Below are 26046 nucleotides of genomic sequence, written 5' to 3'. Positions count from 1 at the left end.
CTGTAAAACAATGTGAAAATATAAAACGCACCAAAGCCAGCGGGTGCCCGGCGGGGAGCGGGGCCGCGCTGGGGCTCGGCGGAGCCGCAGCTCCCCCGTGTGTGCAAGCGGGGGGCAGCAGCAGCCCCGGGGGGGCTTCGCTCCTCTCCAGCCTTTCTCGTACCGTACATCTGTGTGCCTGCTTTTTCTGAGCATGCTACCAACAGGCATCACTGCTTTCAAATAAATACTTAAGTTTAATAACGCTAACTTTTAACGTTAAGGAAACTTGGGTAAAATCGTGATAAACCAAGCTAGTTTGTTATATACTGCAGAGCTTGAGTATGCAGAGCTTTTGAAGTCTGCGCTGGATAACTGAAATTGAATTAAGACCTCTCAGATGGACAAGGAACTATTTAGCCTCATTTAGAGGCAGTATTTATTTCATGGCTGCTTAGGAGGGAAGGCAGGGCTGCTGCTGCCGGCTTGCTGGATGACGGCTCTTTTTCAAGACTGAATTCATTCTGAAGTGGCCACTAATGAACTCAGTAAGGTAGACAGTTACCCTTGCATAGGAAATATTTTAAAAGATGCCCCAGGTAGTAACTTACAGCTTTATGTTCTTCTGAGCCTTCAAGTTGGTTGAGTCATTGTGCCATTCCAAACAGTGGGTGGTTTTTCCCCTCTCAAGTATTTTTCCATTAACTTCTGGGTCGCTTGGAAGAAATTGATACATTACTTGCATGATCAAGTTTCTGACTGCAGAGGCAAGTTCTAATGTAGTCTGGAGGATATTTAGATACGTCTTATGTATCTCTATTAGTGCTTTTTTTTTTTTTTCCCTGTTGTTGTGTCTCTGCTTTGTCCGTCTCCTGCACTAATTTGCAAGTTTAGGAAGCTTTGAGACAATTAGGGATGCCAAGTAAATGTATTTATGAAGGTTAACTAGTAATGCTGGTTTTTACTAAGACTTTAAGCTGTGCCTGTCAGCAGTGATGTACCTCTTCAAGGTAATTCAGAGCGTTTAATGTTTTGTTCCTGCTCTGAAACACCTTTTTTAAAATCTGTCTCTTTCCGTCGAAGAACTTTCTGTTCATGAAGGTAACTTTTGTGAATACATTCCCTCTGTGTATAATAGCAGGAGAAAAGAAATACAATTTATTATAACTTAGGTTTAACCTCTCTTCCCACACCTCTCAAGTGCATGGACCAGAAGAGGGGAACTGGGGGAGCAAAGTCCCTCCCACTGTAAGGGAAGATCAGGTTCGTGACCACCTGAGGAACATGGATATGCACAAGTCTATGGGACTTGATGAGGTGCATCCCAGAATCCTGAGGGAATTGGCTGATGTAGTTGCCAAGCCACTCCCGATGATATTTGAAAAGTCATGGCAGTCAGGTGAAGTCCCTGGTGACTGGAAGAACGGACACATTGTGCCCATCTTTAAAAAGGGTAGAAAGGAGGACCCAGGGAACTACTGTCCTGTTAGTGTCGCCTCTGTGCCTGGGAAGATCATGGAGCAGATCCTCCTAGAAGCTATGCTAAGGCACATGGAGGACAGGGAGGTGATCTGAGACAGCCAGCATGGCTTCAGCAAGGGCAAGTCCTGCCTGACCAACTTAGTGGCCTTCTGTGATGGAGTGACTATATCGGTGGATAAGGGAAGAGCTACAGATGTCGTCTCTCTGGACTTCTGTAAGGGCTTTGACATGGTCACCCATACCATCCTTCTCTCTAAGTTGGAGAAGTATGGATTTGATGGGTGGACTGTTTGGTGGATGAGGACTTGGTTGGATGGTTGCATCCAGAGGGCAGTGGTCAATGGCTCAATGTCCAGATGGAGATCAGTGACAAGTGGTGTCCCTCAGGGGTCCATATTGGGACTAGTACTGTTAAATGTCTTCACCAGTGGCATAGACAGTGGGATTGAGTGCACCCTCAGTAAGTTTGTAGATGGCACCAAGCTGAGTGGTGGGGTTGACACACCTGAGGGATGGGATTCTATCCAGAGGGACCTGGACAAGCTGGAGAAGTGGGCCCATGTGAACCTCATGAGGTTCAACAAGGCCAAATGCAGGGTCCTGCACCTGGGTCAGGGCAATGCCTGGTATCAATACAGGCTGGGGAACGAAGGGATTAAGAGCAGCCCTGCGGAGAAAGATTTGCGGGTACCAGTGGATGAAAAGCTGGGCATGACTGGCAGTGTGCACTCACAGCCCAGAAGGCCAACCATATTCTGGTTCTGCATCAAAAGCAGCCTGGCCAGCAGGCTGAAGGAGGTGATTCTGCTGCTCTACTGTGCTCTGGTGAGACCCCACCTGGGGTGCTGCATCCAGCTCTGGAGCCCTCAGCACTGGAAAGACATGGACCTGTTGGAGCAGATCCAGAGGAGGGCCACAAAAACGATCAGAGGACTGGAGCACCTCTCCTATGAAGAAAGGCTGAGAGAATTGGGTTGTTCAGCCTGGAGGAGAGGAGGCTGCTGGAGACCTTATTGTGGCCTTTCAGTACTTAAAAGTGGCTCATAAGAAAGTCGGGGACTGCCTTTTTAGGAGGACTTGTTGTGACAGAACAAGGGATAATGGTTTTAAACTAAAAGAAGGTAGATTTAGACAGGAGATGACGAAGTGATTTTTTAGGGTGAGGGTGATGAAACATTGTAACAGGTTCCTGGAGAGGTGGTAGATGCCCCATCCCTGGAAGCATTCGAGGCCAGGTTGGACAGGGCTCTGAGCAACCTGATGTAGTTGAAGATGTCCCTGCTCACTGCAGGGGGGTTGGACTAGATGACCTTTAAAGGTCTCTCCCAACCCAAACTCTTCTATGATTCCATGATTAATACCTACACTATGCCGGAATCATATATTGCCAAGGAAAAAGACCTATGAAACACCTTTCCAAGTCCTAAGACTGGCCTTACACAGATGCATCACTGGTGTTGTTAAACTCTCTGGCTCCTACTGGGAGCTTATTCTGGTTCCTTGTAGGTTATTTCTGTACCTCGTTACTGCTCTGAAGTAGACAAAAGGAATTTTATATGCTTTCAAGTCAATTTTTATTGTAAGAAGGGAAAACATGCCCACAGCCTCTTGGCTTCTGCAAAGAAGGGTTATACTGAAGGCTAATCATCTTTAACAAAAGGCAAAGTAACTAACTCTATAAAAATGCAAAGGGATGGAAAGAAGTATCTTTGGGGATTGAAAGAGCTAACTTGATTTTATGTGATGGGGAAAGCTCAGGTAAGGTTGTATGTTTGAGGAATTTTTGGCTAAGTGAGTCTGTTGCCTGTTATAAATTTGCTAGAAAATTGTAATTATTTAGTTAATACAAAACAAATGTATCTCATACACATTGCTGTCTAACATACATTGAGAAGAGTAGCTATGCAGAGCACCCTTGAACAGTTCTGCACTTGGCAGTGCGCTGCAAGCACAGTTGTGAAACTCTGATTTTTCTGTGTTCATATTCCCCTTTTTCAGGTTTTCCCTTAAGCAACAGAAAGACATAAACTTTGGATTGGGATTCCAACATCAAGTTATTAATGCAGTATCTCTTAAGAAGGAACAGATCTCATATTTTTTTCTGAAGCATTACCTGTGCTTGCTGAAATTGATTAACAGCACTTCCAAACTCATGAAGCCAGTCAGAGTAATTGGAGCCTTGCCATTAATACAAGTGAGAGTGCTTATCCCCTGTCATGTGCCTAATGTTTGTGAATATCGTTCAAGGACTCCTTGAAGAGTCCGAGCGCTAAGACTGGCTCATAATTACTTCCATCCCCATCAGAGTGTGTCACCGTCTGTGGGCTGTGTAGTCGGTTCCTTCTTGCTGCTTTTTGTCTGGCTTGATAATTTTTTTTTTTTTTTAAATCTGCACAGATGACCCAGCTTTGACAGTGTATCCACAGCCCCATCTTTGCTCTCTGGTGGTTAAGATACTTACATATTTCCCCTCTTTGTTTCCAAGCTGGCAACCCAGTTCTTTCAGTTTCTTGGTTAGCAAAAAAAAACCAACCTCAAAACCCAACAATAACAAAACCATATGCAAGCACAGGAGAGAGGTTCAGGCTAAGACATTTCACAGACATACCTAAACTTAGGAGAGAGAACCAGTTTGGACAACCCTTCATATGTGTTTTTTTTCATAGAGGCCAGACATTTTTTGGTTCATTATGTTGGCATTTACAAATTGTATCCCGGGATCTTTAGAACCATTGATATTGATACACATGGGATATGTGGAGAAACGTATATGGATTTAACTGAGTTTCCTTAGTTGTTCTGGATGCAAACACTGAATGTGGGTGCAGTGTGGGGTCGAGCTGTCTTCCTGGGGATCTGGCCCTTTGTGCTGCGGAAAAGCATCGGCGAGTGAAAAGGAAATTCAGAAGCACAGCAGGGCGTTATCACAGGTGAAATTGCTTTTGGTGCAAATTTCCCTTCCCAACACGGTGCTGTTTTCTGTTATTGTATCTTTCTCTCTCAAACTTATCTGCACCTAGCAGCCTCCTGAATTGCAAACGCACTAAATCCTCCTACGTTTTGTAGCCTTATTTCTTTCATGTTTCTTTATCGTGTCATTCCCTAAAAGGTGTAGGATCTTTCAGGTGAAGGCTATTAAGTTTGAATTCATAATAGGTAGGAGAATCAGAACATAACTGATACAAGTCAAAAGATTGTGAAGTTGTGTAAGGAACAGCCAAAGTGCCGAATGGTTTGCTGGAATTCTGGGCCTCCAGTTCAACAAGTTATTTGGGGCTGCAGTGCCTGAGCACAGATTGCTTCGTCTTTTTGATTTCATTTGGGTTTTGAGTCAGTTCTTCTTCAAATGTGTGTTAAATTGCATATCATTTCCAAGCGCATCTGGCAAGTATTTTCGGTATGACTATTGCATGTAAGCGATGCTGCACTGCCAGCAGAGATGTACATCTGCATCAGGGTGTCAGTTTGATATATCTTATTATGTCAAAAAGAATCAAAACACTTCCAAATTCCTTTGGCACTTATTACGTTTCCACATGTTTCCTCTAAGCTATGCTACAGCTTAAAATAAGTCACCCTAAAGGTGCACAGATGAGGATGAAGTTTCTAGTAATTAAGCATGAATGCAACGCTCTTCACTTGTGGAATCTATAAATATGCAGCTGTCGGGTCAGTGATGAATGCGAGAGGGCTGTATGGCAGCTAACAATTTTCCTTTGCATTTTCGTAGGCATTTTCTTAGGCAAATATTTTAACGACATTGGTATTGGTACCAGTATATTCTAATCGTTTTAATCTTAAAATTAACAACTCTGCATACCTATTCTTAATAAAAGTATGTCCTTTCACAGTATACATCTGAGAATAAATGTTAAATTTTTTTTCTAGCAAAAAAAGAAGAGATTTTGAAGGAATTGTTTTCTGCGTCATGCAAGAACTTTCCGATGTGCTTGAGAAAGCTCCTCTTCACCTTCCATTGCTGCGTTAATTTATTCTGTGTTTTGTTGGCCTGGATTTTTTTGAAACTTTGACTGCATCTCTTTGTTTAGCTGCCTCTTAGTAGGTTTCTTTTTAATTCTCAAATCTTTGAGTAGTTAGTTGTGACTCTATCATTGGTTGTAAAATTCTTTTTCCAAGTCTCAATCTGAGTTTTTTGCTGGCTTTCTTTGATGTCAGCTCTAATCCTGATGTTTCATGTCATATTTATGGATTTGTAAACTCTGCTCATTTTTTACTTGCTAGATTTAGTGATGTCCCAGAACTTGCTGTACTGAAAGACTCACAAGCAATGGTCTGCGTTCCAGTAAGAAACATTTACATGAGAAAGCAATCTCCACATTCAGCATGCTTTAGAAATCTTAATGGTTATAACCAGCCTGCCTGTGTAGTGGAGGCACTGTTCTGACCGAGGTGTATCTTCCACAGAGCTGGGCTTATAATTCCAGGTTTTTGTGGTTATTGCTTGTGTCTGCTCTTTCTTCATCCTTAAGCTTTTGAACTCTTTCACGTTGTAAATTTTTGTAAGTTAGATTCTCTCTGCACATTTCCTACCTTTGCCACTCTGTCCTGAGGAGCCAAAGCCCAGTGACAGCAGCTTTCCAGCTATGAGAATCACTCCACCAGAGGCCAGTTACGGATTACATATGTAGACCCTGTTTATCCTGCTTAGTAATTTTTCTGGAGGACACAGTCTTTGTTAATGGAAATACCTTGAACTTATAGCAGTTACTAGCAAGACAAATTCTCTGGTTAATTTCCCAAGAAATGCTCTTGGGGAAGTATATAATTTGAACAGTGGCTTTGCTAGATAGATACTTATATATTAATATTAATGTTTATTTAACATGCTTTCTATCCATCTTGTTAACATCTGTTGTAATAATGGAAACTATTGCCAAATAGTTTCAAGAGTGATGGTGATGAGATAGCGTGCATCTGAATGTCTGTTTGGATTGGACTTTAGATTTATTGTCCATATTCTACACTTAGAAGAAAGGGAACCTCTCAATTTTCACTTTTCTTGAGCATAAAGAGCTTTGATAGTTGAATCACTTGATCTGGTTATTGAAAGGATTACTATTATTGTTCAGGCCAACTGACCCTCTGGAATGTGAGAAAGGTGTTTAGCTGTTCAAGGTTTTGCATTTTCTGCTATTTTATTGCCCTTATTGTTACATGAAATGCCACATTATCAGCATACTTGTGTTGTTTTTGTACTGGTTCCAGCTGCAGTGTGCAGTGACTTGTTGAAACCTTGACATCTGTTTTCCCTTTTCCTCCTTTTTTTTTAGAAGTCAACCATGTCGCTCTTTTTCAGTGTTGCATGCTGAGCCTTAACTTAGCATGTGTATCTAACCAAAAGGCATCATACATCTCAATTACGTTGCAGCCAGTACACAATGGAGTGCTGTCCTGCATACTTTTTATTAATGGTAATGCCTGAAAGAAATGCAGTTTACAGCATTATCATCAGAGTCCACCATTAGTCAGTAAGCTAACATGAAACCGTTGTGTTACAAACGTTAAGGTGATACCTGCATTTGTAGCACTTGGATTTGGAATGAAAATGCTTTTAAAGAACAAAAAATAAATCTCCCATATGTAAATGTATTTGGGTAGCTATATGTTATTGCACAGCCCATCTGCTACTGGAATCACTGGTTGAAATCTGGTTCTGCTGCAAGCATGAGGTGTGATAGGTTCAGTTCAGATATAACCAACTCTTACAAATTCCATGTTTCTGCCTGCTTCTGCAGTGCACGCACTCTCTCTCACAAGAACAAGAAAGCCAGAAATATTCCCACATTTGACAAAGATGTACTGTGAAGCAGACTGCTCTGAATCTAAAGACCAGTCCAAATGAAAGGAAATATTTGTTTCTGGGGGAGCTTTCAGAAACTGCCCCTTTGAATGCCACCAGGTGGACCTGATGACGTGGTAGTCTCTAACCTGGATGCTTTCATAATGGTGTGTAGACTATAACTTTGACCTTTTCGCCTATCAGCCAGTGATGTATATAATACAATTTCTGTTACAGAGATATTTGCAGTATCTAAAGCAAGATTACAAATAGAAGATTTCCATCTGGATTTGGATCCAGACAACTAGTAAATTTTATTCAGACCAATTCCCTGTAAGTGGTGTCTCCCACACGCTCCAAGGCAAGACCATGTGATCTCCCAGCGTCTCAAAAAGCGATTGCAGCTTGCTGCCACAATTCCCAGATGGGAAGATAGAGAGCAGCACCTGGCCAGCCAAGCAGAGCAGAACCTAGCTTATACCTTCCTGCTGAGCAAAACTTTGCAAAAATAAGCAGACATCTAGAAAAATACTTAGTGGACTGTGGTGAAAAATGAATCAAGTGCTTCTGCTCTAAGAGTTAATTCAAGGACTCATACTTGCCGTGTTTGATAGGTCTCTTAATTGAAAATGGAAATAACGGTATTGTACACTTTCAGGTAAATTGATGGGAGTGCCTTTGGTTGAAAAACTATTGGATTCAAAGAGAAATTGCAATCCCAAGGCTTTACTGGTTTGCAAGTATTTGGAAAAAAGCAGATTTTGAGAAAAAATGATCATGTGCCTTATTTTTGAAATTTATGAATAAAATCCAAGTTTGCAAGATTTGAGGGGAAATGCATTAAAACTACTTCAGAATTAGCAGACCCATTAATTGCCTTTTGAGGAAATGGGCTAATATAATGCATTTATTAAACACAGTGAGCATGACTGAATACAATGTTTAATTTTGTCTAGCACTAGAAGCTTACCCTGAAAAATATTTTTATCTGTGCTTTAAAAAGGCATTTCCTTATTATCTCCATACCTGTAATTATAATTCCCAGAAACTGGCACCTGACTGCATTTTTCTTTTTAATTAATTCATTTCACCTAGCTGGTCTCTGCCCCCTCATTTACCTGCTCTAAGCAACTAAAAGGATAGGATTAAATCATCAGATAAAATTTGTCATGAAATGCAAACAATGGGAATTCATGATTGTTTGTTCTTGCTTATTTTAGAAACTTTACACACCGACATCAGAATCTAGTCCAGTGCTCTACTGTTGATTGCAAACATAACAAAGCTGTGGATTTTAATTTTTGAATATATCGGGCAGAGTAGCTAAAAAGTAATATTATCCCAACCAATGAAAAAAAGACAAAACCAAACATTTTCACTTGTAACATGTTTGATGATCGAAAAGCCACTCGGGTTTTCTATTACATGGCCTTCAAATTGTAGGTTTTTCATTCATAAGAGGTTTTGTCATACAAAGGCTTTCTTCAGCCAATGAGCTCTCAAGTGTCACTGCTTTTGGAAGAACGCACTGATGAGTGTTTAAGATAGTTTAAGAGACTGCTCTGATACCAGCGGCTTTTGTTCAAGTCCAGCTGCAGGAGTACAATGATTTGAATGGCAAATAAGTAAAAGTAAATGCCACCTTGACACAAAGGATATTAGCCATACTAGTGTAAGTGGGAGAACAAGCTTCCTTAGCACTCCTCACTCAAGGGCAGCATATCCTGTGCTTATTTTTTCTGTCCCTGAGTATTTAATAGTAGAATTTAGTAATAATCATGAAGTAAATAACTCACAAGGACACGGTACTGCAATTATCTTTTTCAGCAAAGGACAGCTTGTGTAGGTGCATAAATTGTTTCCCTTGTACATACGCATTCTGAAATTCAGATACTTTTCAAAAGAAGTCCACAGAATTGTGAAGGATAGCATCATGTTTTTCCTGGTAATAACTTGTAATATGTTCCAATTTTAGTTACCTAGTCTTTGAAACTATTGTAGTACCTCTGACAAGGCTTTATTCAAGCACCCAAATTAAAAGAAATTTTATTTTGCTTTGCGATTACAAATGGGGTCTTAAGATTATGTGAGTACACTGTTTACTCCTAAAACAGTTGCCATCTGTTTGGACAAAAATACAGGAGGGCTGCTGGAGTCCGCACTTTGTGTGTCTGACCACTAAACGGTAGTATTGTATTGCAGCTGAAACAGGAAAATACATGAATATGACAGAGAAAAAAAATTAATCCAGCTGTAGTTGAACTCTGCCATCAAAGTCTCAACTGTTTTTCCATTGGCCTGCTAATTATATCCTCTGCTGTTAAATCAGCTGCTCTCTCAATGTTTGATTGTGCTGAAAAACCATCCTCTGTTTAACAATAATTTATTTTAAATGTGTGAGGAGTTTTTTCCCCTCTCTCTCCCTTTATAAGCTTTGTTCTGCTGTTTGAATTGTCCATGACAAGCATGCTGACCTGTTGTGCAATTGTCTTGGGATTAACAGGATTTACGGTGACTAGCAGGATTCAGTTTCTTTCAATGCAAAAGGCAACTGTAGTTGTTGTGGCGAAGTGGTTAGTTATCTAGGAGAAAAGTTTAGCTGACATATGTGTTTGACTTTTATGAGCAAGATTGTCTGGGTTCTGGGGCTGCAAAGTTGTCTGCCTTTTAATTGTGGTGTAGGAATATGCACTGTGTATTTGACAGGGAAAAAGAATGCTTGGGGATGTGCCTGTGTCAGATGGACATCCCGCTTCTTAATCCAGCCGGACTTCTAAACTTGAAGGTTTGCTCGCCTGTTTCTTTGCCGAATACATTGCTTAGAAATTGCCGCAGTCTTTGAACTGCTCATAAGTATGCCTTTCTGCTTACTTGCCTGAATAATCTATCCAGTAATTCAACTTTGTCTTTTGTATTATTAATTTAAAATATTTACATTTAATTAAAATACTAATTTAAATACAATGATAAATAATATTGTGACTAATAATACAATTATTTTTGGGATAACACCTGTGGTGTTGGCTTTCACTGGATGTGGGAGTAGTTCTGACTTGTACTGCAATGTACAGATACCTGGCCAGCTGCTGCTTCCAATAGGTGTTACTGAGCAGAGCGGCTGGGGGAAGAGACCATCCGTCTATCCTTTCTCAATACCAACACAGGAGGCAATAATAATGCCTGATCCCGCTTTCTGTGTCACCCTGTGGCAGACAGTAGAGGACATACAGCTGCTTTTGTCTTGCTTTATGCTCTAGCAGCCTCTTGTCTGCCAAGAAAATGCTATGGGCCACCTGTTGGACCACAGGATTCAGCTCTGATTCAGAACTTGGAGCAAATGCCTCTCTTTCTGTTGACTCTATGAGGGAGTTGGACCAAAGCATTATGTGACCTCCTGTACGCAAGTCATTGCTTGTTTGTTACTGTTTGTGATTTGCTAGACACTTTACAGTAGTTTAAGCAGTAGCCAATGCCACAAGGTACTTCCAGCCAAAACATAGGATATACCTGCCTGGAAATGCAAATTCTCATTTTGTAGAAAATGCCAAACAATAAGAATTTTGAAGCCCCAAAAGAAGCAGAGTTAAAACTGACTATTCAGAATTTTTAAACTATTTTTAGTCCTGGGATGTTGCTTTGGAGTTAAGTGTGTTTTGGCACCTTGAGTATCCGTATAAAGAAGTATCACATGTAAAGAAGTACCAGTGTCATGTGATGCTCTCCTTCATCAGCTCATCTCATGTAATCCTATTTTGATAGCAAAATCTCTGCAGCACACAAACCTTGGATTCTGACTAAATAATGGCATCTGTCAATAACTCGGGAAAGTGCAGTGCCCAAAAAGATTAATCAGTTTGTGGATAACTTAAGACCTCTGTTGAATCTATATTGGCAATCAAATAAACATCAAATATAATGATAAAATGGATAAAACATGATGAAAAATTATGGCTTGCTATGTAAACTGTACAGATCCAGGTTTCCCTGATCTAGGTTGTGTGTGATAGTCACTCTCAAAACAGGTATAGGAGAAATAAAAGAGGCTCTGAAGACACACTACTGAGAGTTGTGTTTTTCTGTAGATAGCATGAACCTGCAGTGCACTCCAGTTTTAGGCAAAAGGGCAAAAGCTCATGCTTCATTGGTCTTCAAACATTAGAGGGTTGGGTGAAGCCAGTAAAGGCATTTATTCACCTCACATCTGGTAACTGCAAGCCCTGAAATACTCCTCTGAAATGACTACTTTTAGTTTCTTTGGATGGACTGGAATGCTACGAGGCAGTGGCTGGATAGTTAAAGAGGTGTATTGAGTTAAGGTTTCAATAGTACTAGCAAAGTATTTGAGACTCCTTTTTTATAGGGAGTTAAGGGGCAAAGTAGTATCCTAAATTTAGGATGTAAAGAAAAAGAGGAACACACTAAGATTATGGACTTGGGAAGCCAGTAGAGTTTCACAGCTTATATAGTAGGCTCTGAAGTAGAAATATAGAAGGTGTAGAGTTTTGTGGTGACTGTAATGATGTTGCTCTTTCATGTGGGCACAAATGAGGCTATAAGCCAGAGCCTGGGCAGAATCAAGGATATAAAGCCCTGGGGGAACAAGTGAAAAATATTGGTGCTCAAGTCATCTTCTCTATCTTAGCAGTTGGAGAAAAATGGGCAGCCAAAAACAGACAAATAATGCAAATCAACTCTTCGCTATGTGGCTGGTGAGTCACAAGGGTTTGGCTTTTGTGACAATGGGACTTTCCCAAGGAACCATAGCCTGTTAGGGAGGGATGGACTCCACCTGTCTAGAAGGGGCAAGGGAATCTTTGGCAGCAGGCTGGCCAACTTGGTGAGGCGGGCTTTAAACTCAAGGACTAGGGGGGTGGGGTCCAAAGTGGCAATGATAATGCCATCATGCACAGAGCATGGGAAATAAACAGGAGGAACTAGAGAACTGTGTGCGTTTGCAGGGCCACCATCTCATTGCAAGTACAGAGACATGGTGGGATAACTCTCATGGCTGGAATGCTGTCATGGATGTCTACAGGCTTTTTAGGAAAGACAGGCCAGCAATACCAGGTGGGGGAGTTGATCTTCATGTGAGGGAGCAACTGGAATGTATCGAGCTCTGCCTAGGGGTGGAGGAAAGACAAATCAAGAGCTTATGGGAAAAATTAAGGGGCAGACAAATATGGGTGACATTGTTGTGGGCGTTTGCTACAGGGCACCTGATCAGGAAGAGGAAGTTGACGAAACCTTGTACAGACAGCTGGAAGTAGCCTTGCAATCTCAGGCCCTGGTCCTCATGGGGGACTTCAACCACCCTGATATTTGCTGGAAAAACAACATGGCAAGGCATGCACAATCCAGAAGGTTCCTGCAGAGCATCAAGGATAACTTTCGATACAGGTGGTGGAGGAGCCAGCAAGGCGAGATGTGCTGCTGGACCTTACACTAATAACCAAAGAAGGTCTGGTTGAGGATGTGAGGGTTGGGGGTAGCCTTGGCTGCAGTGACTATGGGAGCGTGGAGTTCAGGATCCTGTGTGGTAGAAGCAGGGCGACAAGTAGGTTTACCACCCTGGACTTTAGGAGAGCTAACTTTGGCCTCTTCAATGACCTGCTTGGAGGAATCCTATGGGTTAGGGCTCTAGAAGATAGGACAGTCCAAGAGAGCTGGTCAATATTCAAGTACCACTTTCTCCAGGCTCAAGAGAGGTGCGTCACTGTGTGGAAGAAGACAAGCAAAGGAGCCAGGAGACCTGCATAGATGAGCAAAGAGTTTCTAGAAAAACTCAGATAGAAGAGGGAGGTTTACAGTATGTGGAAAAAGGCACTGACCACTTGGGAGGAATGTAGGAACACTGTCACGGTATGCAGAGATGCAATGGGAAGGCCAAGGCCCACTTGGAACTAAATCTGGCAAGGATAACAAGAAGGGCTTCTTAAAATACATAAGTAATAAAAGAAAGACTGGGGAAACTGTGGGCCTACTGCTGAATGAGGTGGGTACCCTGGTGATGCAGGATGCAGAGAAGGCAGAGTTATTGCGTGCCTTCTTTGCTGGCTGGCCCTCAGGCATCCCAGCCCCCAGAGGAGAGAGAAAATCTGGGGAAAGGAAGACCTCCCCTTGGTTGAGGAGGAGTGGGTCAGAGATCACCTAGGCAAATTGAATCCTCACAAATCCATGGGCCCTGATGGGATGCACCCATGGGTGCAGAGGGAGCTGGTGGATGCTGTCGCTAAGCCACTCTCGCCACTCTCCGTCGTCTCTGAAGGGTCGTGGAGAGGTGAGGTGTCTGAGGACTGGAGGGTAGCCAGTATCACTCCAGTCTTCAGAAAGGGCAAGAAGGAGGACCCAGGGAGGTATAGGCCAGTCAGCCTCACCTCCATCCCTGGAAAGGTGATGGAACAGTTTGTCCTAGAGGTCATCTCCAGGCATGTAGAAGAAAAGAAGGTTATCGGAAATAGTCAACATGGATTCACCAAGGGGAGATAATGCTTGACCAACCTGATAGCCTTCTGTGATGTCATGACTGGCTGGATAGATGAAAGGAGAGCAGTGGATGTTGTTTACCTCAACTTCAGCAAGGCTTTTGACACTGTCTCCTATAATATCCACACAAACAATCTAAGGAACCGTGGGTTAGATGAGAGGACAGTGAGGTGGACAGAGAACTGGCTCAACAGCAGAGCTCAGAGGGTTGTGATCAATGGGGCAGAGTCTGGTTGGAGGCCTGTAACTAGCGGTGTTCCTCAGTGGTCTATGCTGGTTCCAGTCCTGTTCAATATATTAATCAATGACCTGGACAAAGCAACAAAGTGTGACCTTAGCAACTTTGCTGACAATACCAAGCTGGGAGGAGTGGCTGATACACCAGAAGGCTGTGCTGCCATCCAATGAGACCTGGACAGGCTGGAGAGCTGGACCAAGGGGAACCTCATTAAATTCAACAGGAGCAAGTGCAAGGTCCTGCCCCTGGGGAGGAACAACCCCAGGCACCAGTACAGGCTGGGGGCTGAACTACTGGAAAGCGGCTGTGCTGAGAAGGGCCTGAGAGTGCTGGTGGACAGCAGGTTGACCCTGAGCCAGCAGTGTGCCCTGGTGGCCAAGGTGGCCAATGGTATCCTGGGCTGCATTAAAAGAAATGTGGCCAGCAGATTGAGAGAGGTTATCCTCCCCTTCTACTCTGTAGTAGTGAGGCCACGTTTGGAGTACCGTGACCAGTTTTGGGCCCCCAGTTCAAGAAAAACAGGGAACTACTGGAGAGAGTCCAGTGGAGAGCTATGAACAGGGGACTGGAGCATCTCCCTTATAAGGAAAGGCTGAGACACCTGGGTTTGTTCAGCCTGGAGAATAGAAGACATGGGGGGGGAAGCTTATAAATATCTAAAGAGTGGGTGTCAAGAGGGTGGGGGCTGGACTCTTTTCAGTGGTGCCCAATGACAGATCAAGGGTCAATGGGCACAAGTTAGAACACAGGAAATTCCAGCTGAATATGACGAAAAGCTGCTTTCCTGTGAGGGTGCCAGAGCAGTGGAACAGGCTGCCCAGAGAGGTTGTGGAGTCTCCTCCACCGGCAATATTCAAAACCCGCCTGGACGTGGTTCCTGTGCGCTCTAGGTGTACCTGCTCAAGCAGGGGGGTTGGATGAGATGGTCTCCAGAAGTCCGTTGCAACCCCTACCATTCTTTAGTTCTGTAGTGAAGGACATTAACAGAAGAATCATAGAATCATGAAGGTTGGAAAAGGCTTCTAAGATCATCAAGTCCAACCATCAACCCAATACCAGCATGCCTCATAAACCATGTCCTGAAGTGCCACATCTACGTGTTTTTTGAACACAGTAATAAACATATAATACAGAATAAGAGGATGGAGCCAAAGACTAAGCCACTCCAGAAGAGAAAGAGTGGTTTGAATCTGCAAAGAAATGCATTGATTGCAGTCTTTGCAAGCAGGTGAATAACTAAGTACAGTACCATGAAAACCAGAAGTGAGATTTCCACAGAAATTTTGTGGCTCTGATAAATTGGATTTAAAATGAGATGAGGAAAAATCATTTCAGAAAGAGGCTGCTGTTGAATTTGCAAATACTGTCTGTAGTGGAGTGATGGAGAGATTGTAAAGAGCCATAACTTAATACCTATGGTGCTCTTTAGAGGGTGCTGAAGAGGAGGATGTGGTAGGGGAATTACATTGTGTTGCTAGAGTTTTGTAGCCAGGGTACAGAGGGAATGGGAAGAGTGCACAAAGAATTCATATGTAGGGGAGAAAATGGAGTCTGGTAGAAGAGGAAATGGGAATTGCCTTGGGCAAGATATATTGTTGTGGTGTGTGATGCAGAGAGCGAGTTTAGAAGAGAGAACTGAAGTGAGAGAGCAACAGTAGTGTTTTAAGTTAGAGGTGGCTGCAAGAACAGGTGTCAGCGCCAGAGACTTTCAGAAGTAAGAGGTGCAGAGGGAAATGAAATTTTAGTACATTGTGGGGTTTGAATAGTGGAGTGAGGTGACGAAAGAAGCAATGAGCTGGTTAGAAAACTGGAGAGCAGCAAGTTTCTATTTGATGCAGGAGATGCAAAAGTAGGTGAAAGGAGCAGATGCCTACTATAGGCTTGATGATGCTGCCTCTGCATTTTCCCTCTTTCCTATGTGAAACTGTGTTATCTTGATGTACGCTAGCTAGTCTGCGCAACTGTGCATTGGTGCAGCTGTCAAAGTAAGGCAACATTCAAGGAGGAGTAATTTCTGGGTGTGGATAGGAGCCACGTTCTCACTGCTCTCTTCCTGTCTGCCATGAAGCAATTTTTGACAGGAGGAGTTTGAACTGGCTATGTTAGTGCTTCCCACAAACCCTTCACAAAACTGAATATTAGTGCTTCTCAGCATTGCATTCATGCATAAGCCCATGGGTTCCCTGTTGGGAAATATCCCTTGATTTCCTCAAATATTGTAACAAAGAAGCTTGTTTACTAAATTAGTTTTAATCTAACAAAGAAATTGCTCAGGTCTCACCTGATGTTTCAGGCCATGGTATAGTAGTTTCAATATATTAGAACTGCCAAGTTTCTGTTCTCTTTATTTGAATTTTAGAGGATTAATTTGGAAGTTTTTAAAAAGATTTGTAACAAATGAAATATGTTCCTCAAGAAGAAGGTGATGGCACAATTGCAAAACCTGGGATCTTAATTTTTTAAAAATTTTCTTTTAAGTGTGCTATCACTTAGTGCAACACAGAAAAACAAAATGGAGAATATTAAGATTAGAATATAAAACATAGCGTGGAAAGGTTTCCTTGTCCTTATGAAAAGCCCTTAGTGACCAAGACAGAAATAGATATTTTAACTGAGGAAAACAGATACATCATTCCTAGTTAGTTATTTGCCAAGTCTTAGCTGGGTAAAGATCATAGAGGCCAAGTTGTGTATAGCACAGAATGGATGTTGATGAATACACAAATCGTAGCCGTAGACTGATACTACAGCTTCAACAATTAAATGAATAGATCAACCTCTGTATTGGTGACAGAGGAAACAAAATGAAGAGCAGTCAGTGCTGAGCCAGTGCTGATCAACAGGCAGCTGAGAGGGAAGGTATGTGTGGGGCAAAACACAGCTCCACTGGGCTTGAGGGTGCTAGCTTCCTTTCCATCCACTCTTGTGTGGCAGCACGATAGCAAGCTATTTCTGCTGAGTTTTAGTACGAGAGTTCCTATGTTTCAAACTATGATGGTGTCTTGTGTTCTATCTAGTTTGGGGGGACAAACATACTGTTTCAGAGGAATTAATCTGCAATGTGCTCACAAGCCTGTTGGTAAAGACAGCATTGCCAAGTAGCTTCAGCCAGCTTCAACCTCTATGGTAACATCTCCTCTTCATTTACAGAGGGCAGTCTTGTAATGAGAATCTCATGATAAAATGTTCCTCTTCACTGAAAAGCTCTCACAGCTTGATAATGAAGTTGTCACCATGGAGATTTCACTCCAACAGAAAAGAATGAATTCAGTGCCATTCAGCTTTGGAAATGTGTAGCAGATACCTCCCAGTGCCTTCAGCTAAGCCACCACCTGAGGAGAGAACTTGGATCAGAAGCTGAGAGGGGAAGTACATATAAGCTGATGATAAATTATACTTTTGTAGGTGACTGGATCTCAAGAAGTGGCATGTGTGTAATGACAAATAGATGTGAAAGGGCATGAAAAAAGTCTCAGAGCCTGAGCCAACAGGAAGGGAAATAGTCTTGCCTTAAACCTGAAGGAAATACTCAAATGTGATGCTCTGTGAATTCCTGTTGAGGTCTAGTTCCTTTCCCTCAGAAAGAATATTTCTTGCTATTTTCCCATAGTCAGCACAACATGGGGCCGGCTGAGGTTCTGCCAAAAAAAAAAAAAAAAAGAGCTTGGTAACAAATTTATTTAGAAACAATACGTATTTTTCTTTCCCCTTTCTGAAAGCCTATTGATATGTTTGGATTTGTCATTTCACAGCAATGACCTAAAGAGCAGTTACACCAGTATGGAATTATTAACTTCTAACTTTCCTGAAGCCATGAAATCATCCTGAATGAGCAATGGTTATTTTACTGGTCTTTCTGCTAAGGGAAGCTCTACAAAGTAAGGAATATATTACAAAGCTGAACAAAGGATTGGAAGCAGCCCTATACTGGCTGGGAGATAAATATAGTAATGTAGAAGGTCTCTTCTGTTCCTGTAATTCTGCTAGGATTATGAAGTTAGACTATGTTAATACCCTTACAAACAACTTATGTGGATTTATAAGCTCTCAGGAAAATCCATAGCTGTTATGAGTCTTCTTACTGACTGCCAGTTGTAGGTGGCAGTGAAATCAGTTCAAGGTCTAATCCAAGATGTTCTTCCATGAAGCAATAGGCAGAGTGGGGCAATAGGTAAAATAAGTACTGCAGAGGTGGTGGTTAGCAGAAAATATAGATTGGCTAAGGAGGAAAAATAGAGGTAAGACATCAATAATCTTAAAATAAGGAAGAGCTTTGTTTTATTGGAAAAATCAGTCAGAGAAAAAAAAAAGAGAAAAATAGTAGAACAGAGGCATAGTGAGCTCCTTTGACATACAAAGAACTAAAAAGAATTAAACATTGAAGGTGAGTGAACCAAAAGTAGTAGGAAAATGTAAAACAGCCCTGTAATAAAACTCATAAAACTTGACACAAAATTAATGAGTCAGAGTCCTAAAATCATGAGTCATTTAAACACTGAGGTTTTTCCAAGGATAAAGGTTATTTTTTAATGTCTTTTTACCATCAGGGAAATGGTAACCATGATAATCAAACTCAGCATGAGATTGTTTCAGGTTCAGAAAGGCTACTTTAAAATAGCTTCAGAACTTCCCTCGGTATGTGCTCCGGCCTTGCAGCCTGTGTCTCCTCCTTCCTTTAAACCTCATGTTTTCCATTTGCCATCGTTCATTTCCCTTTTTCTTTTCAAAAATCTCCTATACCCACTTATCATTTGAGTTCTTCTTCTGCATCTTTTTTGTTTTACCACCTCATTTCTTTGTCCTCACTCTTCTTTGCAGCTCTCCAACTGCCATGGTGCCTGAGGGCACCCCAGCTTGAGGTTTTCTCATTGCTCACCCAAAATAGCTTCCAGCTCTGAGTCTAATTAAGTTGTTATTATTAAAAGAAGACAAACACACAGAAACCTCCTTCCTCCTTTTCTGTTCAAGAACCCAGCATTATGAAAATTGTAACAAAAACGTGGGAGTTAGTAATCCTGGTAGTGGTGATGTACTGTGCTGGTGCTGTGAGCTGTTCCTGAATGGAGAGGAAAAACTGAGTTTCTGATTCTTTTTTATTTAAAAATTTCAGAGTCGCTATTAACTTGATATGTGGTCAACTTTAGAACAATGGGAGAGTATTTGATTTGCTGCGACCGACATATGCAAAGAATTTTGTTCTGGGCTTTTTTGTGTGTGCTTTTATTTAAAACATGAATTCAAAAAGGTCCCTGACCCCACTACAGCCAGAACACAGCAATTATAAAAGTTTATTTCATCTGAGGCTTTCATTTCATGCTTTCAGAGAAAGGATTGATTCAATCCCTCCCTTCATCCCTCCTTTCTTCCCTCCCTCTTCTCCCTCTCCCTCTCTTCCCCTCTGCCTCTCTTTTCCCTTCATTCCCCTTCCCTCTCTCCCTCCCTCCGCACCTCCTCCACGCCACCGCTGACTGTTCTTTCTCACTTGTGGTGAGAGAATAAAACCAGGTAATGGCTTTACAAGCTGCTGTTTTACTCTCAAGTCATCTGTGCTCCAAAATGTAAAGCATAATTTCTCGCATCTTTTGCAGATATAAGAAAGAGGGTCTCCATAACAAAGCTACCAACTTCAAAGAGGTTAAATGTTTTGCACCAGTTCAGGAAAACAAAAGGCTCCACAGTAGTTTGGCAATTTCTCATTGGTTCCAGGTACCCGCCTGTTTAAAAAAAGAAGGAAAAGTGAAGATAATTTTTAACATGCCCATAGTGTCTGTGCTACAGTGGAAAACCAGTCCTGATTATGGGCTGGAAGCCAAGTTTGCTACTCTGCTCCCTGTTGTCCTTCTGGGGCAGCTTTGCTGCTCTGCCTCATGCTCCCCTGTGGCTGGGCCTGGCCTGGCTGGGTCCCCGTGTCCTCTCTGGGCTTCTAGTGAAAGCGTCACACCAACATCTGAGATACGAAGTAATTTGGGGTTCTTCCTAGGCAGACACCTGTGACTCCCACCGGAGGCACATGTGGGATTCTTAAGTTGTTTACTAGGATAAGGATTTGGGGGGGATCCAGGCTTCAGCCTGTACAACTTGCTCAGGTGAGTTTAGGCATGACTTCGGAATTCTTCTGCCTCTCCTCTGGTTTGCATTGGGTATGTACAGGTCATCTAGTCTTTTTTATGTGACTTGCATATTGCCCAAAGCCTGTACTAGTGATCGATTTTCTTTGCTGCTGCTTGTCATCTTTCTGATGGAAAGGATTGCAATGCCTGAGACTCCCTGGCCTCAGGTAATGTTACTCTTATTTATTCATTCCCCTACAGAGTGTAAGAGACACACCATTAATTTAATATCACCTCTTTGCCAGAAAGTTTTTTGTTTACAAGTATCACAGTATATTTAGTACCAGGTATGCGGTAGAAAACATTTTTTTTTCAGTTTCTCTTCACTTAAGGTGTGTGTTTGGCTGCTCCTGCATAGGCTTTGTCTTCCCCACTGTGACAAGCATCCTGGTGGAATACTGAAGATAAACACTTACTTGTGGAAAATAAGAAGATGGATTTTATGATGGGAAAACAACAAAAATGTTCAGGGAGGCTTTTGTAATTCACTATTTTTAAAATCACCTAATTTTGAAGCTGATCATGTGCAACAGAGCACACTGGCCTCTTAAGCACTGGCACAGTCCAGTACAGGTGATACAAATCCTTGATCTTCTAAACCATAACTTTTGAGGAACTGTGTTCTCCAGAAGTGAAAATGGGTAATAAAAAGCAGGTCCTGTTGCTTAGCTGATGACTGGGTGTGAATAGAAAGTGCTTGCAGATTTCTCTCTGAAGAAGCTCGGGGTGCCGAGACAGAAATAGTGGAAAATGCTGCAGAGGAGAAAGCCAGCAGTGAAGGACATGTCAAGGCTTCCAATAAATAACATAAAAAGATACTGGAAGCCTGAAGAGAAGTTATTCTGGAGGGGGATGGGTTTGGAGAGAATTTATGCTCTTGCTATGAGCTTTCTAGGAGCTAGAATTATAATTCCCAAATTAATAAAATCCCAGGAGGCAAGAAAAACTGTAAGAAGTTTATGTAGTTTATATAGTTTTATATTCAGGGTTGGAAACTGAGAGCATGGAGAAAAGAGGCAAGCGTAAGAACACTTTAAATTGTAAGTGAAAAGTTTAATCAAAAACAAGGGTATCTAAGGACAAATTATTATTCTATTGTGCTAATCCTATTTTATTTCTATAAATTGTGCTGATTGAACCTGAGATGCTTTAAATTTTAGCATAGTTGAGCCTGGTTAGGTGTTGCTGCCTACATTTTAATGTCTTGTTTAGGCTTAAATGAAACCCTCTTAACTGGCCAGAGCCAAGCATTTTTGAGTTTTATTGAATCCATACAGTTTTTTGTTTGAAACACAAATTTAATTTTCATTTTTGCTTGTTGTCAAAATAGCTCAACTTCATGCCTACTGTTCATTATTATTGGTTCAGTTCTAATGCTCTATTTAGTATAAAACAAATATAAAGGTTATCAATCCCCAAAGGTGTGGCACACTTGGGAGAGGTGGCAATTTCAGAGGAACTTGACTGAAGGGAAGAGATGTTTGAAGCTTGGTGGGAGTATGGAATGGGAAGATAGGCAGGATATGTTTTGTGGACAAAAAAAGAAAAGAAAATTAGTTTGTATAAAGGTTACTGAGGCTGATACACGAACAGAACATAAACTGAATAGGAGCATGGTGAAAAGTTCCACCAAATACTTATATTTTTGATGTTGGTGTTCAGATACTGTGTGGTATTAAGATGACAACGTTGAAAGGAGTAGGGTTGTGGTGGACCTGAATTTAAAATTATGTGCATTATTTAAGTAAAGAGTAATTTTGGGAGTACCTTTATTTTTTTGGGGGGGTATTTATTTCATCTAGTTCTTATTCTCTTTGAGTTTCTTGATTTTCAGCTGTACTGATCTTCCCTTAAAATAGTTTTAATGACAAATCTTACTCTGCAAGTCACGACATGTACCACTGTTTTTCTTCCTTATGATTTTTCTAGCATAGAGGCTCATAACTGTTGTAGATGCTAAAGCCTTCAGGCATGTTTCCAAGAAGCAATATATGAATTGGAGACATTCAAAACCTGCCTGGATGCGTTCCTGTGCCCCCTGCTCTGGGTGTACCTGCTCAAGCAGGGGGGTTGGACAAGATGATCTCCAGAGGTCCCTTCCAACCCCTACCATTCTGTAATTTTATAACCCCTAGACATCAATCACTGCAGGTTGGCGGGGTGCTTGCTTTTATGCCAAAGTCTGGCAAAGTCTGTATAATCTCATTAGCAAATCATTTCACTTGTGTTTTTGTAGGGTTTAAATGGTGACTTCCCCCCTCCCTCCGCCCACTTTTTTGAGGGGGGTGGTCTGGCTCAGCTGGGTGGTTCTCAACTATTTTGTCAATATTCAGAAATTCTTCAGGTGCTACTTTCCTGTCTGCATGCTGTTGGCTTGAAACTCTGTTTGAGAAATTATCCTGTTCAAACATTAGTGCATTATTTATTTGCAAAATATTATATAAAAAACCAAGCAAACATAGCCTTGTAAAATCTTGTAAATGTGAAGCAGGAACAGAGCTTATAGTATTGTTTACCAAATTTCTTTGGTTTTTTTAAAGGTATTCTGATACCTAATTTGTTTTTAGAAACTGTCAAAACTGGATCAGAAAGTCTGAAGTCAGGTTTTTTGGAAAGCTACTGATTTTTCCTTAAGACTGTTTGTAAAAATAGTCATGTCACTGGAAACATTAAACTGTTAAGTAGCGCCTTGTGAACTAAAAGCTGTTGTAAGGAAATCTCACATATAGACATAAAACTACACCAACGTAATCCTGATATTTGGGACTAGCAAGGGGTTGTTCTTTTACTCAGTACTAGAAGAATCATTCCCAGCTCACCTGATTGTTCAGATTGGTCCCTTTGAAGAGACTTCACGTTGACTCCACTGGTGAAGATGAAGGGTGTGCGATGGAGACTCAGTTCACCCGTATGAGTTTCATTCCCTGTATGGGAGATTTTGCTGAAATAATTACATCTAATTCCACATATAAAGCTGTAACCTCATTTCATGGCAGCCAAAGGACAGAAATGTAGGCTCAGAAGCAAATTAATTATCCACTAACTGCTGAATGGTACCTTGTGCGTAAACAAAAAGCATTTACCTCATACCCCATTGATGCATCATGTAATAAATGTGACAGTTATGGCTTTTTGTCTTATCTCTCTCTTCCTGCAGCGTCCATAAAAGTGTTTCTCACTTGTAACAGATGGTCAGAGCACAGCTTTGAAATTTATCTGGAGATGAAGCCCTGTTGATTCCATTAAAAGTGAAGAGTTTTCATGCAGATGGAGGCAAAGAAGGATTTATTGTTCTTACAATTCTGATGATGAGGTATTTCATACAATGCCTTCCTTTCCTTTTTGCTTGCAGGTGATGTGCCTTCAGGATTTCTTCGGCGATGATGACATTTTTATTGCATGTGGACCAGAAAAATTCCGTTACCAGGATGATTTCTTGCTGGATGAAAGTGGTAAGAAGTAGTATTCTTAAAATGTTTACATCCAAAATAGAGGGCAGGTTTCCTTACCATGTTAATTAAGCCAAAACTGTATCACCTAAATTGATTTCAGGAAGAAGATAAATATTTTCATTCTTTAAAGTCTGAATACTGAAAATAAGAGGTTACTGAAAGCAACAATAAAGCTGCTAAGGGAAATGTATCTGCCTAGGCAGCGTAAAACTTTACTGCAGCCTGAATTTCATATACAATAGGAAATAGTAATGTGTTTGGTGGAATTCCTGTTTTGCAAGGTCTTTATTAGCATTTTGTCTTTATTTTGTCTTTGAATTTATTCTACCTTTTTATCATAATCTTTCAACCTCACAGTTTTTACAACTGACATTTAGGTAACACTTCACAGGCAGTATGGTAAAGGAGGATAGGTACAGTTCTGGATGGAAGTTAAATATAATCAGCAAATGCAGACAAAGTCATCTGAGAAAATTCAGGGAGTTCTCTGTTTTCTCAGAAAATGACTAATACAATAATGTAATCAATATACGTAACCCTCTAAGGAAAATACATGTTTGATTTGCAAATACCTTTGTTGTTACAAGGACTATTTCTAACTTAGGAACCACAGTAGTAAGAAAAAAACCTATAAACTTTGTGCATTTGAAAGAAAGTAAGTTACCCCTTATCTTGAGTTTATTTTTGTGTAGAGCAAGACCCAGCAAAGGTTTTATTCCCCCTGCACTCTCTTTCAGTCTAGGGTATGTTTATAATCTATTGTTATCAACTCCTCTCATCTTTTTTCAAAATCTCAAAGGTCTCAAAGAACAGGTGACTGAAAAATCAGTCAGAAAAGAATTTGTTACAGTAGTAACTGCTTCATAGTCATCATGTGCATGCTTGTTTAACTCTATCACTTCATCATTGTTTTTGATGCAAATATACATTCAAAATGAAAGATGGTGCAATTGTATTTCCCTGACAGTGGAACTGTAAGGATTCTTGGTTTACCTGGATCCAGACAAATGCGCCATTAGCTTGTATAGGAGCAGAAGCCAGCGTGCACAGACCTTACATTGTGAGCTGAAGGATGATTCTGAAAAAGGAGGTATCTTTGCTAATGGCAAGGGAATGACGTTTTTTATCAGGCACAGGCAGAAGCAAGCACACATTCTGTCTTCCTTTAGAGGACCTTATAATATGGAAATAAAAATCAAATAGCACACCAAATTTGCTGTTTGCAATAATGAAATTGCTGTACTTGCCTCTAAGGTAAAATGCACTAACCGTGGAAAAGTAACTTTAGCCATCTTTAGGACAGGAACTAGAAAGGTAAGGGGGACATATTTGGGCAGCAGGGGAGTTTCCCAGGTGGCGATGTGGCCAGCACGGCCATCCTTGCCTTTAATGAGAGGAGAGACAGGTAGTTGACTGCATAGTCTGGATTAATTTGTGTCTCTTATCTGAAAGATGACACTGGCGGCTGCCCAGTGTCTCCTTACAGTGAATCCTGCAGCAGTTTTTCCAGAGCTGACTCAGGGAGAAGTGCAGACAACAGATTTGTCTAAATCCATTTTTGAAGTACCTAGCTCTTTTTTGGAGGTCTCCTGTCAAAGTAGAGACATAGCCTGTCTCTGCCTAGTCTTTATTTGTCTGACATATCACCATCTCTTTGAGTAAGCGCTATCTTTCTCTGGAACACTGGTGCTTAAAACCATATTATGCTGAGCTGAAAAAAAAAAAGCTTAAAATCTAGGTTGAAAATACAACTTCAGCAATTTGTTGTGCTGTTTTCTTTTCTACTAGGTAAAGATTTAGTGAACGTTGACTGTTTTGACTACAGGAGCAAAGAAAGAGCAGAAAATCAGACTCCAGACTATGTCTCTTCTTCCTTTGTGAAGTGTACATCAACATAACTCTGTGTTTTGGGGAAGATTTGTATCAGAAAACTCAGTTAGGGTGCTTGCTGTTAATAGCTGAGGTACCAACTGATATGGATCTAGTCAGCCTTCTCTGAGGTAGGAACAAGATTTGGAGAGGGAATTACAAAACAACTGAGCTTTTAGCTTGTTTTGCTTGGCAAATGAAGTTTGTGCGATCACACTGTGTGTCTGTGTGTTCTTCATAGTTAATCTAAGGACATTATTAGCAAGTGCTGTCCAACTGTGCAAGGCTTGGAAAGCCTGTCTCTGCTTCCCTGAAAAGCAGCTTGAAGCAACACTGCTGGTCTCTGTCACTACATACCTCCAGCGTTTTCCCAGTTTCAACCATATTATGAAAATAACAGTTAATGTGTTGCAGCTTAAGGAGTAAAGAAAAGCAACATTTGTAGGTGGGAAAGAGAAGTAGAGAGAATACACATTTAAACAATCAGGGCTCTGTGTTTTGGGGAATTACTTACCAGGGAGTAAGAACGTCCTCGTTCTGTGATCTGGGTTCAGAGCTCCTGATACTAGAGGTGAGCAAGAGATAAAGTTTCTGGGATTGGAAAACCAGTCACCTGTACTGGGATTCATTTTA

General features: G+C 41.3%; 1 protein-coding gene across 3 annotated transcripts in view; it reads left to right on the top strand.

Annotated features, from left to right (window-relative positions):
- The window catches only part of DCLK1 (doublecortin like kinase 1), a 253696-nt gene that overhangs the window by 106617 nt on the left and 121033 nt on the right, over nt 1–26046 (top strand). For all 3 annotated transcript variants that reach the window (XM_075085130.1, XM_075085137.1, XM_075085155.1), the window contains exon 4: nt 23445–23544. In XM_075085130.1, the coding sequence (XP_074941231.1) occupies nt 23445–23544 (100 nt within the window). The remainder of the gene's footprint in view (nt 1–23444; nt 23545–26046) is intronic.

This window comes from Phalacrocorax aristotelis, chromosome 1 (assembly GCF_949628215.1).
Source record: "Phalacrocorax aristotelis chromosome 1, bGulAri2.1, whole genome shotgun sequence".
Taxonomy (NCBI): domain Eukaryota; kingdom Metazoa; phylum Chordata; class Aves; order Suliformes; family Phalacrocoracidae; genus Phalacrocorax; species Phalacrocorax aristotelis.
This window is presented reverse-complemented; position numbering and strand designations above follow the sequence as displayed.